Source organism: Lissotriton helveticus, chromosome 9, assembly GCF_964261635.1.
Source record: "Lissotriton helveticus chromosome 9, aLisHel1.1, whole genome shotgun sequence".
In the NCBI taxonomy this organism is placed as follows: domain Eukaryota; kingdom Metazoa; phylum Chordata; class Amphibia; order Caudata; family Salamandridae; genus Lissotriton; species Lissotriton helveticus.
Genome location: NC_136070.1, coordinates 803,752,118 through 803,769,638, shown reverse-complemented (window position 1 = coordinate 803,769,638; position 17,521 = coordinate 803,752,118). Strand labels below are relative to the sequence as shown.

General features: G+C 45.4%; 1 protein-coding gene across 2 annotated transcripts in view; it reads right to left on the bottom strand.

Moving 5' to 3' along the window:
* Positions 1-7,714: 7,714 nt before the first annotated feature.
* LOC144781880 (NTPase KAP family P-loop domain-containing protein 1-like) overlaps positions 7,715-17,521 on the bottom strand; it is a 311,948-nt gene continuing 302,141 nt past the window's right edge. For both annotated transcript variants that reach the window (XM_078660931.1, XM_078660930.1), the window contains one exon: positions 7,715-8,548. In XM_078660931.1, coding sequence (XP_078517057.1) covers positions 8,219-8,548 — 330 coding nt within the window. In that variant the 3' untranslated portion in view covers positions 7,715-8,218. The remainder of the gene's footprint in view (positions 8,549-17,521) is intronic.

Sequence of the window (17,521 nt, the reverse complement as noted above, 5' to 3'; positions counted from 1 at the left end):
ATAGAAAATTATGAATATATTCTTGTTTAAATTGTGTTTGCTAAAGCAACAGAAATTAAGGGCAATAATATTCAACCCACTGAATGGCAACACACTGTGAGGTATTACACTATATTTGAAAGTGGGTGGATAATCTATACATTAAAGTACCCTTGCAATAAAGGATATCAGGCAGAATGCAAAGTTCAACAATACATTGTGGAACGTAGATCATCAATTAGAGTCTGGGACACCAGGTCGAGTGCTTGACAATACTTAATCAAGGAAAGACAAAATATATCCCAGCAGAGATTTCACGTTATTGAAAGTGTTGTGTAACCAATGAGAGGAGGAGAAGTCACTACATTATTGTTAAGGCGAGAATATTGGTGGATTGATTTCTGTAATGCTTTACAACCAGACCGCCTTTATGAATCGCAATACTTTTCAAGTATTCTTTGAACAGGTTGATATGTATTTTATGTGATATATTTTATTGTAGCATGTTTGTGGTAAACAAATTCCTCCTAGACACAAAAAACCTATGCCATTCTGAGATTCATGTTGTGATTTAATACAATTTTTAAAGCAGAAGATAAAGGTAAGTATGTTTGATGGATGCTTTGTAATGAAGGTTTCTGCACATGGCACACCATACCTGAGGAGGTGTGGACTCAGACTGAACAGGTGCCTTTTGTAAACACTAGAACCTGTCTGTGGTGTCCATTTACATTTCCTTTTTCCATATAGATGTTTCATTATTGCTCTTGATGAATACACAATGTGTAACCTAGAACTAGGTTGAGTATTAATAAAATGAATTTGCTGTTATATGAATAATTATTTTTCTTTTTTCAAAACCTGTATTGTCAGATTCAGCATAATCAGAATACATTTTTGCATCAGATCAAAGCATCGTACATAGCAGTCAATTTGCGGAATACAATAAACATAGTGAGATCTTAATCAGACAGAAGCATTAGTCTGTACAACCCGACTATGGCACCATAAGCATCACATAGCTAAAGGAGGTGGTGACAGCACTGTGGGGATAGAAGCAGGCACAGACAGAGGGGGAGATGGGGACAGGGAGGCAGACAATTATTGACCAGCGCCGGCGACCGCAGCGGGCCGAGTGCCGTCGGGGAGCGCGGAAGAGGCAGTTCGGCTTAAATGTGATTGGGAATTAAGGTATGTCACTAGGGGGCCCCAAATGTCAGGTGTGCGGGGCCTCGCAGGCAGGAGGTCCCAGAATTCAGATAACAAGGTCTGGTATCTCAAAGCATCTTCAAGCCAGTGAACGAACTTGGGTGCCGGCCTGCGCCGAGCGAGGACGAGCAGTATTGCGGTCAGGCGGCCGTAAACGTCAGGGCAAAATTTAATAAATCCCAGCAGGCACAACGCCGGATCGGGCTGAACCAGTGTGGAGGTAATCTCAGAGATAGCAGCACAAACCGCCAGCCAGAAATCCGATACCTTAGGGCACAACCACGCAAAATAAGTGAAATCCGTGGCAGGGGCAGAGCAACGCATGCATCTATTGTTAGGAATGAGTCCCAATTTATGTATCTGAACAGGAGTGCGATATAGTCTGTCTCATCCATTTCAAATATCTGCACAAAGAAGGTAGTTGGGAGATAGTTTCTTTGTCTGGTTACAGCAATAGAGCTAATCAGCTTGAGCAATGTCCATGCCCAAATCTTTTCCCCATGCCGCACCTGCGCGGTCCGTGGAGATGGAGCTGGTCGACAACATAAGGGCGTATAGTTTAGTTACCAACTTGCGGGGAGTGGGAGATGTGTAAATAAAGTCAAGAGCAGGCATCGAGGGTGGGGTTTGGGGAAAAGTTGGATGCAGCTCCTTGCAGATAGCCCACAGCTGATAAAAGAGCAGTGTGTCCATCGGACCAGAAGAAGCAGGAAGAAAATGAAACGTATTTCCGGGGTACAGATCCGCCAGGGTCAACAGCCCTAAGCGAGCAGCATGTTTAGACATGCCAGTTGGTTGGAGAGGAGGGAAAGCAGGATGACGTACAATCGGCATGGTATTAGGTAGTCCTCGAGCCAACGCAATGCAATAGTTTCAAAATATTGTTAGAAATCCTCACACGAGGGAGGGGAGCCGGCGGTGTAGTAGTCCATAAAACGAGCCTGGATTTCATCCGGGGCGATGGTTCTGGTGGGGCCACAATCTCGGAGAGCTGCAATGTAAGACGCAGCATGAGGGGGGCTGAGGAGGTTGGCCAGGGTCTTACCAGGCCGATAGCCCTCTCCGAAGCGACGAGCACGGCTTCTCTGCCAAGAAAGGATTGTTCCCTATGGACCTCCTCAGCTAATTCAGAATGCTTTTCGTGCAACAGCATGAGGGTCAATAATAAATCATTGTGGGACTAGCAGCCCCGAGCACCGGTGACGCAAGTGCCCTCACAGGCCTTGGGCCACATGTGCCGCCAGGCATCATATAACTAGTTGTCAGAGAGTATGGACTGAAGTAGAGCAGTGGAGCGAGGATGAGATGAGTGGGGGCCAGAGCGGTCCAAGATGGCGGAAAGTGTAATATTAAAATCCCCCCCCCCCAGATTAAGGCAGCCATGCCCAGGGATAAAATGAGGTGCCATATGTGAGTGAAGAGATCAGAATTGTCCGAATTGGGGCCATACACAGCAGCAATCGTCATGGGCTGGGCCGACAGAGAACCATGCAGAATCACATACTGTCCTTCAGGGTCCGTAAGTACTTGAGTATTATGCCAGGGGAGCCCTCTTCGAATCAGAATGGACACTCCCCTAGAATAGGAGTAATAAAAAGAAGAGTGCAATTCGCCCCAGTGGCGCGACTGAAGTCTAGCGGAATTCACAGGCAACTGGTGAGTTTCCTGCAGGAGGCAAATGTCGACCGTGTGTTGGTGCAAGTGAGAGGGAATGAGCCTGGCTTTACAGTGACCATTAAGACCACGGACATTCCAGGACCAACATTTGGTGTAAGTCATGTTGTGCCAGACTGGGTAAAAATAGGATGCAGAGCAGGAGGCCAGATCGCGGAAAAAGACAGTGTAGTCACTGGGACCAGCAGGACCAGACCAGGAGGAAAGCAGGGCTGTCGACAGAGGCAAATAGTGGGGCCGGCAAGTTGCCTGCAATTCTAGAGAGCCGAGCCTTGGGGGGACATCCAGTGCGCAAAGAAAAAAAGAGGTGGGGAGACAGTGCCAGTCAGGAGGAGGAGGATATTGTGAACAGTCATGCTACAGTGAAAATGCCTAGCGATGAAGTGATGCATTCTGATATGGAGCGGAAGATGAGGACATGGAAACAACAGGATCCCCAGAGAATGATAAAGAAAAACCGCAAAAAAACCCCACCCTAACCCGACCCAACCCACCGCACGAAATGCAATCTGGAAACCAGTTCCTAGCAAGTCAATAACATACAGGGTGTAGTTGACCACATTCCCAAAAACACAACCACCCACCCAACCAACCCACCTTAGCGACCCAAAAAGCACCAGAAAATCCACCACCCCCGCATCCTCTCCAACCCCCAATCAGGATGAGAAACCACCCCAGGAACGAACCCACAACTTGGAAGAGGGGAAACAACATTCATAAAGGGAATTATTCTGTGAGGGCATGGCAGAGCTCAGTGTACACCCCCGCAGTCAAGCAAGGTGGCCAAGCTGTGAGGACAACAGACAGCCTACATGTCAGAATTAACCAGTGAGATACAATAGATCAATTATTATGACTGAGGTGGTCGGTTGTAGCGAGCTGAGAGCCACATGGTGATGAGCGGGATGACTTACCAAGTTTCTCGGCAAATGCAAGGGCATCCCTAGGATCGGGAAACATGAGCGTTTTCGCACCCTGATGTACTCTCAACTTTGCTGGGTATGCCAGTGAGTAAGCGACATCATGTTTTTGGAGGATTCGTTTAGCTGGAAGGAATTCGCGGCGAGCAGACTGGACAGTCAGAGTATAGTCAGGGATAAATGAGAGCACATTTTCTTGATGGTTGATTTTGCACTTGTCATGTGCTGCACGGAGGATGGCATCTCGATCCCTGATCCTTGTAATATTCCCTGTAATATTTTTGCAATAATGGGGCGAGGAGGTAATCCGGGACCAGGACGTGGACCAAGGGAGCGGTGGGTGCGCTCAACAAGAAAGACCGAAGAGAGAATGTCGCCAAACAGTTCCCTGACAAGCTGCTCCACGAAATCTTCCATGCGGGAAAAATTGGTGAACTCTGGGACTCCCGTAATGCCTCCAAATCCTCATTTTTATTCAGGATAATGTCCAGTATTTTGTCCATCTGCAACAATTTCTGGCGATCCTGGGTGGCGGCATCCTTAATGTCTTAGATCAGCATGAAGGAGGCGATTATCGTGGGAGTCCACGCGGTTCTTGACTGAGTCCAGGCATGCAGAGAGTTGGTCGAGTCGGGCAGCAATTCCGGTGACCGTGAACTTAACTTCGAGCATAATCGCCTTAAGGTCATCATCATGAGCAGGAGGAGCCTCCATGTTGGCCACGGGTTCGCCCCCATCCGGTCCCGCAGTGTCCTGGCAAGTAGATATGCGCTGGTCAAATGCCATTTTGGGCTCCTTAGGGTCAGAACGCCCCATGGCGGTTGGACTCAGGCAAAAGGCGACACCAGGAAGCAGAATGACTAAAGAGCTGACAAGAGGGGCAGCGGCAAAGGGCACGGCGGACAGGCCACCACTCCACAGCCAGAACAGTCAAGGTAGAAGAGTTAGCAGAGACCCCAGCACCAAGATCCAGCCGCAGCCAGCCACAGCAGGCAGCACACATAGGGGGGCGGCAAGGAAAAGTGGCTGATGGTACAGGCACCAGGGCGGCAGTGCAACAGGGAGACACAGGAATGGCACAGCATCATAATCCAGAGGCGGAAAGGATGGCAAGGGAGCACACTGGTTAGAAACTCAAGGCAGTCTACTCCAAAGCATGAGGTTAGCCCCCCAGAGTCGATGATGACAGGGCTGGGCCGGCGGCAGAAGGGAGAGCACGCACAGGTGAACACCTCACATGGCACCCAAGGCCCAGGCAGTAATGCAGGAGCTGCCACCGTCGAGATGCCTAGTGTGAGAAGAGCTATCAGCTGGCCCAAGTGAGCAGGGAGACACCGTAGTGCAGCACCGTCAGGGCAAGCTCACAATGTGCAGGATGGCGGGCCAAGAGACACGCCGAGGCACCAGGCAGCGGGTGCAAGGCAGACCCCTGGGTCCAAAGCAGGTCCGGACTGTGGTGCAGAATGAGCCCAATAAACTAGGTGCAGCAACCGCTGTGGCTCCGGGCCAAACGCGTCTGGGAGCCGAGGATAACACCAAGCACCAGAGGTCAAGATAATGAGGCAGGGATGGTGCGGTCCACGGAGAGAGATGGCAGGAAGTGTATGTGGGCTTATAACACGCCAGCCCACCTCAGTGTCTGCCAGCAGATCGTCTTGAGCAAAGCCGGGCTGCGGCAGTGAAAGTGTAGCCCAATGCAGAGAGCAGCAGTCGGTGTGGCCAAGGGTCCGGCACACCCAGGGAGCGGGATGGGCATTCGGTGCTAGAGGCTGGGAGCAGCGAGGCAGTAGCGTGCCGGGCCGGTGGAGGAGGCAGCCGGGAGGCAGACACTCCCAAGACGCCCCGTACAGGTCAGCAGAGTCACGCCGAACCGAGGCCACCGCGGCAGGGAGGCGCAGGGGGTGCACCGTTCCCTTCACCAGGCCCAGGCCACAAAGGCAGTCAGAGGAGTTGCCAGAAGGGAAACAACAAGGCGTCAGGAGTCGCAGAAGGCCCGGGCTGGGCGGTACAGCTCGCGGACCCCCAGCCTCATCACAGATAGCCTCAGCAGCGGCGGCCCTCACCGGATCAAGCAGCGTGGGGGCCTCCGGCATCCTCTAGGCGTTGCAGATCCACCCAAGCGACCAGCAAGGAGACAGGAAGAGGAGGGCCGGGCCGGGCCTACCTCGAGGAAGGGCAGCGATCAACACCCCAGGTAAAGCTGAAGTGGGAACCGCTGATTGTTAGCCGTAGTATAGCTGTCATCTGTAGGATTGTGTCGGATTATTAGCTTGGCCAGAAGAGCCCACTTAAAGTGCGACCATTTTTTAGCCGGCCAAGCCACACCCCTCCGGTCAAATGAATAATTAATGATTGACACAAAGCAGTGCAAATTTAGAGTACAAATTTGATTTTATTTGAATTAATGCTAATGCATTAATACAATTTTACTTACAAACGGATGAGAGGACTGGGCTATTGTAAAAGTGCAGTCTGCACAAAATAAAGTTCTTGGTGTAATGGTATATAGTTTCTCATCCAGGCGTATTTAACTGATAGTTGGATGCATCCAAATTGTACTGAAAATAAATTGAAATTGTGTGCAAAGGTGGTTATTGAGAACTGTTAGCAGGTTCCTCAGGTAGTAGGAAGAGGGTCGTGGAGCCCGTCCACAGAGGAGAGCAGCGGTACTAATGTGTCATCAAGCAAGATGGGCTGGGAAAAAAGGAATGGGGGTGTCTGATAGCTCGACCTTTCTGTTTCCATTCTTCCGAGCCATAGTTCTCTTGACGTTATCAGGCTTCAGGTAGAACAAATCAATTTTGTTTCAGTGAACAATCTGATGGAGCCAATGGTCCAGTTTAGCCACATTTAGACTCCTGCCTTTAAAAAGGTTCAACTGAATAAAGATACTGAAAAGATTTCTATTTTGCCAGCTCTGCTGCTGCAACAATTGACTCTTTCGGTGTATTTTCAGGAAATCTGGGACATATGGCTCTAGCAGGCCTTAAAAAAGACCCCAATAAACGATTGTTAACATTAAATAATTAAATAATAGTTGTTCGGTATGAATGACAGGGGGATACAATGTTTAAACATGCCCTATGTTTATCTTTCTAGAAATCCTGTTTACTGTTGCAGATATATATATATATATATATATATATATATATATATATATATATATATATATATATATATATATATATATATATATATATATATATATATATATATTTATTCGATACAAGCTTCTCAAGCAATACAAAATCCATCTATTAAATTATTCATTGCCGAGATATATAGGAGAAGTGCAGAAAATGGCAATTGATGAATTTCACCCAACTGCTCTTGCAGAATTATAGTTTTCACACTATGAAATTGATGCCAGAGAACAACAGGCCCGCATACAAAATAGTTTTGTGTTGATAAAGCCTGTGGATCATAATGAAACAGACTTAACAACTGCCAAAAAGTGTTTTGACATGTACGCAACCTCTTTGTGACTCAGAGAAGTCTTTCCTTCACCCAAAAAGGGGGCTGCAAACTATTATTAAAGGCAGATAGAAAGAGGGATGCAAGGGGCACCCCCCCTTCTATATGGTAGTAACTATTATATGTATCAATGTGTCCTCTACCTTGATGACCTCCATCAGTGCATTTGTAGCATTTTGTAGTAGGCCGCACATTTCATCATTGATATTATTGAAAAAGGAGGGTTTGCAAGTTCCTGTGAATAATTATTTAGCTATGCGATTGATTATTACATCAGTCGCATGACATAATGGTAGGCAGATCAAAAAAAGTTGGTGGACAATATGTACCCAATATTTGTGACCTGCACAAGAATATATCAAGCCCAATGTGCTTTATTTGGTGTTAAGATTAGTAACATAATGTTATTCTGCATTAACCTATGTTCTTGGTAAGTGATAGTCTTCTGGCCCCCAACATTTTTGCAACATTTTTATTTGTAAATTAAATCTGAATTTATTTTACAAGGGTGTTGTTAGTTACTTTTCTTTCAGAACTGAGAACAAACTTGAAAACAAGCTGATGAATCTCCAAAAGACAGAAAAGACAGAATGCATGCTGTTGTTAAACATCAGTTAGAGGTACCTGATTTAGGTTCTCACAAAGCTGCCATTAAACTGTAATAGTATTCAGAATTTTTATTGGAGTCAGAGAAGGTTCATCAGATTTCTGTCGTGCACTAAATTGCACGCCTTACCTCACCATAGCAATAAAGCTTCAATTAGTTTCAGAAGGAAATCACATTGTCATGTGCATAAAATGGTAACATTTGTCTTTCACCAATTGTAAATGAGGTAATCCTCTGCACGTGCTGTGAAGCTTTGGTAACACTTGCAACCCATCAGTCATGTGGTTAAAGCAGTGTTCTTGAGTGTTGTGGGTTTTCAAGATTGCATACATATTCACTGAATGAGAGGCAATCTTCATTTTTTTCCAAGGAGGTGTTCGTTGGACAGAGACAGGGACAGTGTGCTGCTTCTGAGAACATTATCACTAGACCCGGCTCTGAGGATATTTTGCTCCTGTCTTCCAGAGGAGGGGTAAGAGGACGTGGCTGTAGGAGGACGCGTTACTTGGGACACTACACCCAGGAAGCGCATGCTGAAGATGGTCCATTCTCCGAGTCCCATCCCTAGCGCCTCTTTAATTTCACAGTTGTCGCTGTAGACAAGAGCACGGCCATTCAAATTATGGTCACTGAGTCTCTTCTTGTACACTTGTGCATTTTCCTCTTTAAATCCCAGTTTGTCGATCTGAAAAACAAAATCAAAAGATTATGTTGTTATTTATGATGTTTCCTAAAGAGCCAGCATATCATACCCTGTTCACTTAAGGGCCCCTTTACTCTATTTGTAAATAGCATGCTATACACATTATGTTTAATAGCATTAGGGCCTTCATTTCAAAATATTTAGTTAATCATTTGGGGCATAAAGTGGACTATACATATGTCATTGTTGATTGTAGAATGTTCTGATGAAAAAGGCTAAGGACACTTTAGATTTATCACTTGCAGAGATCATTGAAGATACATGCTAGGATCACATGTTTGTAGATATGCTATCCTTCATATTTGAGAATGAATATGAAACATAAAACTGACTCCGAGTTTATTTGGGTTGGCACCAAGTATTTAATTGATCACAGTAATATTAGTCTTCTTCATTGTTACAAATGAGGCTTTTGAAACAAGCATCATGTTGGTGGACTGGATCCTTAAACTAGCGTATCCTACACATCTTCTTGGATAGAAGAGTAACCAATCTAAGAAATGCCATGTCAATGTGATTGAGTCCCCCGAAGCAGTCCTCTAGGTTATCAAGTGGAGCTGCGCAAAATGTTGTACACATGCTACTAGAGAAACAGTCATCATTAATCCTTATCACTGCACTAGAGACAATCTTGAAGCAGCAAATGAAAGCAAACCCACTCCCTCCAACCGTCCTCTCTCACTTTGTTGAGAAAGCTACCAGCATCAACAGCTTCTTGACTAATACAACTGAAACCATCTGTACCAACCCAGAACTCACCTAACAAACTACCCACCTGCTATTTGGAACCCTAGAACATACCGCACTTTCACCTCCTTCCTGCATTCCAAAATTAACATAATCAGGAAGGACATATACAAGAAAGTTGCAAAGGCCACACATTTGTTGGTTTAATATCATGCAGATGTAGGGAAGAAGAAATCCACTTTAAGTGCCTTTGGATTGGCAATTAGTCTAGTTAATTGTTCATATATATTTGTATTATAGGAATGCCTCTTTGTCTATGGTCACCCACATTTGTTCTGGACTGAAGCTGCTGGTTTTTCGACTGTCTACTGGGACACTGCTAGCCAGTCCTCACTGCATGTGCTTTAACCCTTAAAGCATGTCAAAATTGGATACACTCCTGACTGGCATTTTTAACTTACTCATAAGTCCCTAGTATATGTTACTAAAGCGTACCCTGGACCTGAAAGTTAAATGACACTAGTAGGCTGCCGTACATACTGTGTCAGCACTAAAGTGACTATACATAGCATGTCAATAGGCCTGTTCTTTTGCAACCTTGGTAGGCTGTTTTTAACCTTTTGCTAAGTCTAAACCTTCCTTTTTAATACTTTTAAGTCACCCCTAACGAAGTCTCTAAAAGTCGATGGAGCAGGGTGCTTGCTATTTAATAAGTAGGACATTTTATGTTACACATTTTCTGACAGTGAAAACCTCCAAAAGTCGTTTTTCACTGTTGCAAGGTTGACTCTCCCATAGAAAAGCACTTTGGGGCATAATATCAAGATGTGCGTTAAAAAACGCACATTGCACATTTCCCTATCGCCGGCTATCGCCGGATTTTATCACCGTGATAGCACGTTATTATCAACGCGCAACACATAGGCGATATTAAATCCGGCGATAGTCGGCAATAGGGAACATTAGCGCGTGAAAACAAGCATTGTTGTCACACACTAATGTGTGCCTTAATAATATGGGGGGTGGATTCAGCTTTATAATCCACACCACAATGTTATCAATGCCTAACACCTTATCAAAGCAGGCGTTGGGAGACCTGCGATAAACGAGTTTATCGCAGGTCTCCTTCTCCCAACGCCTGCCTTGATAATAGGGTGTTACCACCTCCAAGCACATTCTACATGTGGTTGGATGTGGGAACGCCCACCCTGCATCCCATTAACGTTATCTATCGCCCCCAGCGCGAGGGCGATAGATGAAGTCAAGAATACATCTCTAACTCCGGTTACAGACGTATTGAGAATAGTGCGATAAATAAAATTGCGTTAGCGACTTTAAAAAGTCGCTGACGCATTTATCGCGGGCTTGATAATATGCCCCTGTGTATCATGATAACACCATATACTGTTTAACTTCAGTGTGGGAGTGGCTAGAAAAATGATTGAGGGACTCATGTCAATAGTATTTTTTTAATTCCTACTAATTCCTACTTAATGATAATAATTATAATAATAATAAAAAAGCAGTTTATAAAGCGCATAGCTACTCCTATAGGAGTGTCCTAGCGTTAGAGGGTCAAAGCTTCTAACCAAAATCACAGATAGCACAAGAACGCAGATGCCTATTTAAAAAAAAAAATTGGGTGATTTTTCCGAACAGTTCTATCTTGGAAAGTCTTAACTGCAGAGGGAGAGAGCTCAAAAACTTGGATGCAAGGAAGCTGAAGAAGCTCCCACTCATTTAAACACTCTTCACCAGCGGAACCCGAGCTAATAAGGCCTCGGAAGACCTGAGATGTCTCAAAGGATTGTGAGGTGTAATGAAAGTATGCAAATAGGTCGCACCAGACTTCCTGAAAATTCTGTAGCAGTAACAAAGAGCTTTAAAAGCAGCACTCTTCTTCACTGGAATACAGCGAAGCTTGAGATGTGCTACGCCAATGGAGGCCCATTTAGGTAGATTTAATAACTTCTGAGCTGCTGAGTCCTGAACCTGTTGGAGTCTTAATAGCCGTGACTGAGATAATAAAAGGTGTTACAGTAATGCAACCGTCAGATGACTTAGGCTTGGATCACTGTCTTTTGAGCAGATAATGATAGGAGACCAATAAAAGTTTTCAGTGACTCGAGGATCCCAAAGCACTTGCCCGTCAAGGCCATACATCGGTCAATGAAGGTGAAACTTTGGTCAAACCAAATGCCCAGGTTCTTGACCTTAGGCTTTGGTGATGGAAAAGAACCAAGAAGCGCTGGCCACCAGTCTGGAGACCAAATGGCAGGCTGATTGCGCCAGATGAGGCCCTTGGCCGGGAACCAGATGGGCTATGCCCAGGCAACACCGCCCAGGCGCCTGGGGCTCCCTCCTGCGGCACGCAGGCATGTGAAAGCACCCTGGGACGGGCTCCATGGGTCCCGAGCATTTTTTAAAATAATTTCTGCGGAATTCGTGCTGGGGTCGCGAATCCCACCTAAACTATTTAAAATAATGAAGCACAGGCTCCCGCGCTTCATTTAAATGAGGCCCCCGGGTGGGCCAGGTCCCGGGGGCACTGCCCAATTTACAATTTATAATTGTTGGGGCCCACACGGCCCTCCCTGAGCCCTGGGGAATGCCAACCCCGGGGCTTTTCTAAAATATTTGTGGGGGCACACCACCCCCCCCGCAGCCCTGGGGACCACCATCCCCCAGGGCTTTTCTAAAATATTTTTAAAAAATCAAACCTGTGTGAGGGGGCTCAAGCCCCCCCACATGCCCCTGGGACCGCCATCTCCCCAGAGTATGTAAATTTGAAGGTCCATTACGGACCCCCAAGCCCCCGGGACCACCAACACCGGGGCTTTAAACACATTGAGAGCGGGGCCGCGTAGCCCCCTCCTATAGCCCTTGATGGCCCTGGGGACCACAGTCCCCCAGGGCTGGCACCTGCAGTGTCCCGGGGTGCCCACCCCGGGACACCAGATTTGTTTCTTGAAAGAAAGTATCAGTACAGGCAAGGTGTTTGTTGTATTTTGATAAGAGGCTCAGCCTTGCTGATTAGAGCCAAACCCTCCATTGTTAGAGAGTTTGCAATGACAGGGCGGGAGCCACGCGGTTCCCGCCCTGTCATTGCAACTGCTGCTTTGCTTCATTGAAGCAAGAGCAGGGAAACCTGCTCTCGCTTCAATCAAGCAAAGCAGATTGCTTTTCCACACAGGGAGCTGCATGTCAGCAGCTCCCTATGTGGAAAAGCAATGCCGGCTCCCTCAGGACACGATGAGCCGGCAGGGACCGTGGAGGAATTGGGGTTCCTTCCACAGTCCCCAATGGATAGGCCAGGCCCCACGGGATTGGGTCCCTGGGGCCGGAAGTGGCCCTGGAGAGGGGCCACGTGGCCCCCTCCCATTTACATTTTTTTTTAAAAAACACGGTAGGCCGGCCCTAGGGGATGGGGTCCACGGAGCCATAAAGGGCCTGAGGAGGGGGGCCACCCAGCCCACCTTCAAATATGTGTACAAAAAATTAATACTGGCTATGCCCCGGGGATGGGGTCCCCGGGGCCAAAAATGGCCTCTGGAGGAGGGCCACGCTGTCCCCCTCCCCAATAAAATAAAACATTTTTTTTAAAGCTAGACAGAGCCCAGGGGGATGGGGTCCCCGGGGCTATCAGAGGCCTCAGGAGGGGGCTGGGTAGCCCCCTCCTTTGAAAAATATAAGTGTTATTAAAAATATATATATGGCTATGCCCCGGCGGATGGGGTCCCCAGGGAAGAAATCGGCCTCAAGGAGGGGGGCCACGTGACCCCCTTCCTGTTAAGTTGTTTTTAACAATAGGGGCCAGGCTCTGGGGGATGAGGTCCCCAGGGCCCCTAAAGTGCAAAAAGAAGGGGGCCCGCACAGCCCCTCTTCTGAAAAAAAAACAAAAAGCTGGCCCTCCCTCTCCCTGCAGCACTCTGCAAATACACCCCCTGGCACGTTGTAAGTTGGGGGATTAATTCCCCTTGAATACTGAGGTCCCTGGGTGCCAACTAGCCCACCAGGTACCTCCAGTAACCTAGGGAAACCTAGCAAACCTATACATTTTTGAAAACTAGACACCCAGGGGAATCCAGGATGTGGTGACTTTTCTGGCTTCACCAGGTTCTGTTACCCAGAATCCTTTGCAAACCTCAAACTTTGTAAAAAAAAAAATCCTCACATTTCGATGGTGGAAAGTTCTAGAATCTGCGTGGATCCACTAAATTCCACCCATCCAGCATTCCCCAAGGTCTTACAAGAAAAATGGTACCTCACTTGTGTGGGTAGGCCTAGTGCCCACGACAGGAAACGGCCCAAAATGCAAAGTGGACACACTAAGGCCGTATATAGCTGAATACCAATGCTCAATGGGGATCCGTTTGTGGGTATTTCCCTTCTATTTTGTAATTAATGTATTATGGAACAAGTGTTACCTAAAAGTTATGATACAAAGTGAATAATGCAGTTGTATGTATACTTGTCTGACCGGGTGGGTGGGGGGTGGGTTTGGAGGGGGCAATAATTGTTGGTATAAACTGAACAAAGATATTTTTTTTTAAAAGGGAAACTTAGCAAACCTATACATTTTTGCTAAGTATACACCCAGGGGAATACAGGATGAGATGACTTGTCTGGCTCTCTCCAAGTTCTGTTACCCAGAATCCCTTGCAAACCTCAAACTTGGTCAAAAAACCATATTTTCCTCACATTTCTGTGGTGGAAAGTACTGGAACCTGAGTGAATCTACAACATTCCACCCATACAGCATTCCCCAAAGTCTTCTGAGAAAAATAGTACCTCACTTGTGTGGGTAGGCCTAGTGGCCACGACAGAAAATGGCCCATAACGAAACGTGGACACACCACATTTTCACAGTGAAAACCCTGGGTCCCTTTAGAATCCCTATGAAGTTGGAAGAAAAGGACGCAAATTTGCCATGGATACCTTATGCGGTCAGAAAGTTATAGGGGCCTAAGCGTGAATGCCCCCAAATAGACAAAAACAGGCTTGGCACGGGGGGGGCGGGGGGGAAAGGCCTAGCAGCGAAGCGGTTAACATTGGTTCTAGAATAAAAAAAGGATAGGCCAATCCTGCTGTATTTTTGATCTTTCATGGTAAATAATGAAGTTAAAGGCACTGGCAACTCTCAGGAAACCAAGATCATTGATTATACTTATTTCTTTGTCGGAAAGGATTTATTAAAAGATAAATAATTCATGCATTCACTAAGCCCAAGAATGTATTTGTTAACACATTAAAAATAAAAAAATATGTACCCTGAAATAAAAAGTATCTTTGTTCAGCCATTAAGATGCAGAAATCATTAAATCCATGTATTCGAGGACTGCATCCAAAACACAGAATAGCTTACATGGCAGCAAAGCAAGATTCCAATAGGTGTTTAATCAGATTGAAAATTCATACCTAGTTGCTTTTAGTAATGCAGTTGCCAAGAACCCTGCAGGTGAAAATATTCTCTATGACTGTGTGAATGAATAAATACATGAATGAATAAAATAATAAAGAAATGCAAGCTGAACGATTATGAAATTACCAATATATTTTCTAACAATAATCCATATATACATCAGAAATAGAGTTGCCCAAATATAGTAAAAGTTTAAAGCAAGTCTTTTAGATATTCTGCAACAGGATCAAATAATCAAATTAGAGCTTAACAACAGGTACATCAACCCCTAGTTTGTGGAAGGTAGTGATCTTTAATAACTGCCAGAAGCCTTGTTGTTTGTGCAGGGAAAATGTTCTATGAATTGACGCTCATTTAGACCAACATAGCCCCACGGAGAGGCTTTGAAAATCAAGTGAAATTGAAAGCATCTGGAAAAAGGTATTGACTAAGATTATTGGTAAGGAACAACTGTGGGGCCAATTCACAGAACTAACCTCGGATGAATCCTAAACTTACTACTTTTGGCATTCACAGAAGGCATTTAGTAGTAGTGAAGTTAGGACTACAAACTTTACTACTACTAAACTGAGACAGAATCCTAACTTTACGACTTTTGGTATTCACAAAAGGCATTTAGTAGTAGTGAAGTTAGGATTCACAGTGAAAACTGACCATTTTTTTTGCAAAGTGCCTAGCTGTTGAGTTTGAACCCTAGCTCTGCCGGCACCTAGGGAAACCTAGCAAACCTATACATTTTTTTAAACGAGACCCCTAGGGGAATCCAGGATAGGGTAACTTGACTAGCTGTCACCAGGTCTATTACCCAAAATCCCTTGCAAACCTAAAACTTTTTTAAAAAACCCACATTTTCCTCATATTTCTGAGGTGGAAAGTTCTGGAATCTGCGTGGTTCCACAAACGTCCACCCACCCAGCATTCCCTAAAGTCTTCCAAGAAAAATTATATTTCACTTGAGTGGGTAGGCCTAGTGGCCGTGACAGGAAACAGCCCAAAATGCAATGAGGACACACCACATTTTTACAGTGAAAACTGATCCTTTTTTTGCAAAGTACCTAGCTTCAGATTTTGAACCCTAGCTTTGCCGGCACTTAGGGAATCCTAGAAAAGCTATACATTTTTGCAAAGTAGAGACGCAGGAGTATCCAGAATGGGGTGACTTGTCTGGCTCTCACCAGGTCCTGTTACTCAGGATCCCTTGCAAACCTCAAACTCTGTCAAAAAACATATTTACCTCACATTTCAGTGGTAGAAAGTTCTGGAATTTGCGTGGATCCACAAAATTACACCCACCCCACATTCCCAAAGTCTTCAAAGAAAACTGATTCCTCACTTGTGTGGGTAGGCCTACTCGCCGCAACAGGAAACGGCCCAAAATGCAATGTGGACACACCACGCTTTCACAATAAAAACTGACCTTTTTTTTGCAAAGTGCCTAGCTGTAGATTTTGAACCCTGGGTCTGGCGGCACCTAGGGAGGCCAAGCAAGCCTATACATTTTTGAAAACGAGACACTCAGGGGAATCCAGGATGGGGTAACTTACCCAGAATCCTTGCAAACCTCATCATTTGTAAAAAAAAAAACCAACATTTTACTCTAATTTCTGTGGTGTAAAGTTCTGGAATCTGAGCGGATCCACAAAATTCCACCCATCCAGCATTCCCCAAAGTCTTCCAAGAAAAACAGTACCTCAGTTGTGTGGGTAGGTGTAGTGGCCGCAACAAGAAATGGCCCAAAACTCAACGTGAACATACCACATGTTCACAGTGAAAACTGACTATTTTGTTTGCAAAGTGCCTAGCTTTAGATTTAGGACCCATACCTCTGCCGGCACCTAGGGAAATCTAGCAAACCTATACATTTTTTAAAACTAGGCACCTAGGAGAATTCAGGATGGGGTAACTTGACTGGCTCTCACGAGGTTCTATTACCCAAAATCCCTTGCAAACCTCAAATTTTGACAAGAAAACACATGTTCCTCATATTTCTGTGGTGGAAAGTTCTGGAATCTGCGTGAATCCACAAAAGTCCACCCACCCCGCATTTCTCAAAGTCTTCTGAGAAAAATGATATCTCACTTGTGTGGGCAGAACTAGTAGCTGCAGCAGGAAATGACCCAAAATGCAAAGTGGACACACCACATTTTCACAGTGAAAACTGACCCTTTTTTTTTGCAAAGTGTCTAGCTGTAGATTTTGAACCCTAGCTTTGCTGGAACCTAGGGAATCCTAGCAAACCTATAAATTTTTGCATAGTAGAAACACAGGGGAATCAAGAATGGGGTGACTTGTCTGGCTCTCACCAGGTTCTGTTACCTAGAATCCCTTGCAAACCTCAAACTTTGTCAAAAAAAATATTTTCCTCACTTTTCAGTGGTAGAAAGTTCTGGAATATGTGTGGATCTACAAAATTATGCCCACCCCACATTCCCCAAAGTCTTCAGAGAAAAATTATACCTAACTTGTGTGGGTAGGCCCAGTCACCGCAACAGGAAACAGCCCCAAATGCAATGTAGACACACCACATTTTCACAATAAAAACTGATTTTTGTTTTGCAAAGTGCCTAGCTGTAGATTTTGAACCCTAGGTCTGGCAGCACCTAGGGAAACCAGGCAAACCTATACATTTTTGAAAAAGAGACACCCAGGGGAATCCAGGATGGGGTAACTTGCCTGGCTCTCACCAGGTTCTGTTACCTAGAATCCCTTGCAAACCTCAAACTTTGTCAAAAAAAATATTTTCCTCACTTTTCAGTGGTAGAAAGTTCTGGAATATGCGTGGATCTACAAAATTATGCCCACCCCACATTCCCCAAAGTCTTCAGAGAAAAATTATACCTAACTTG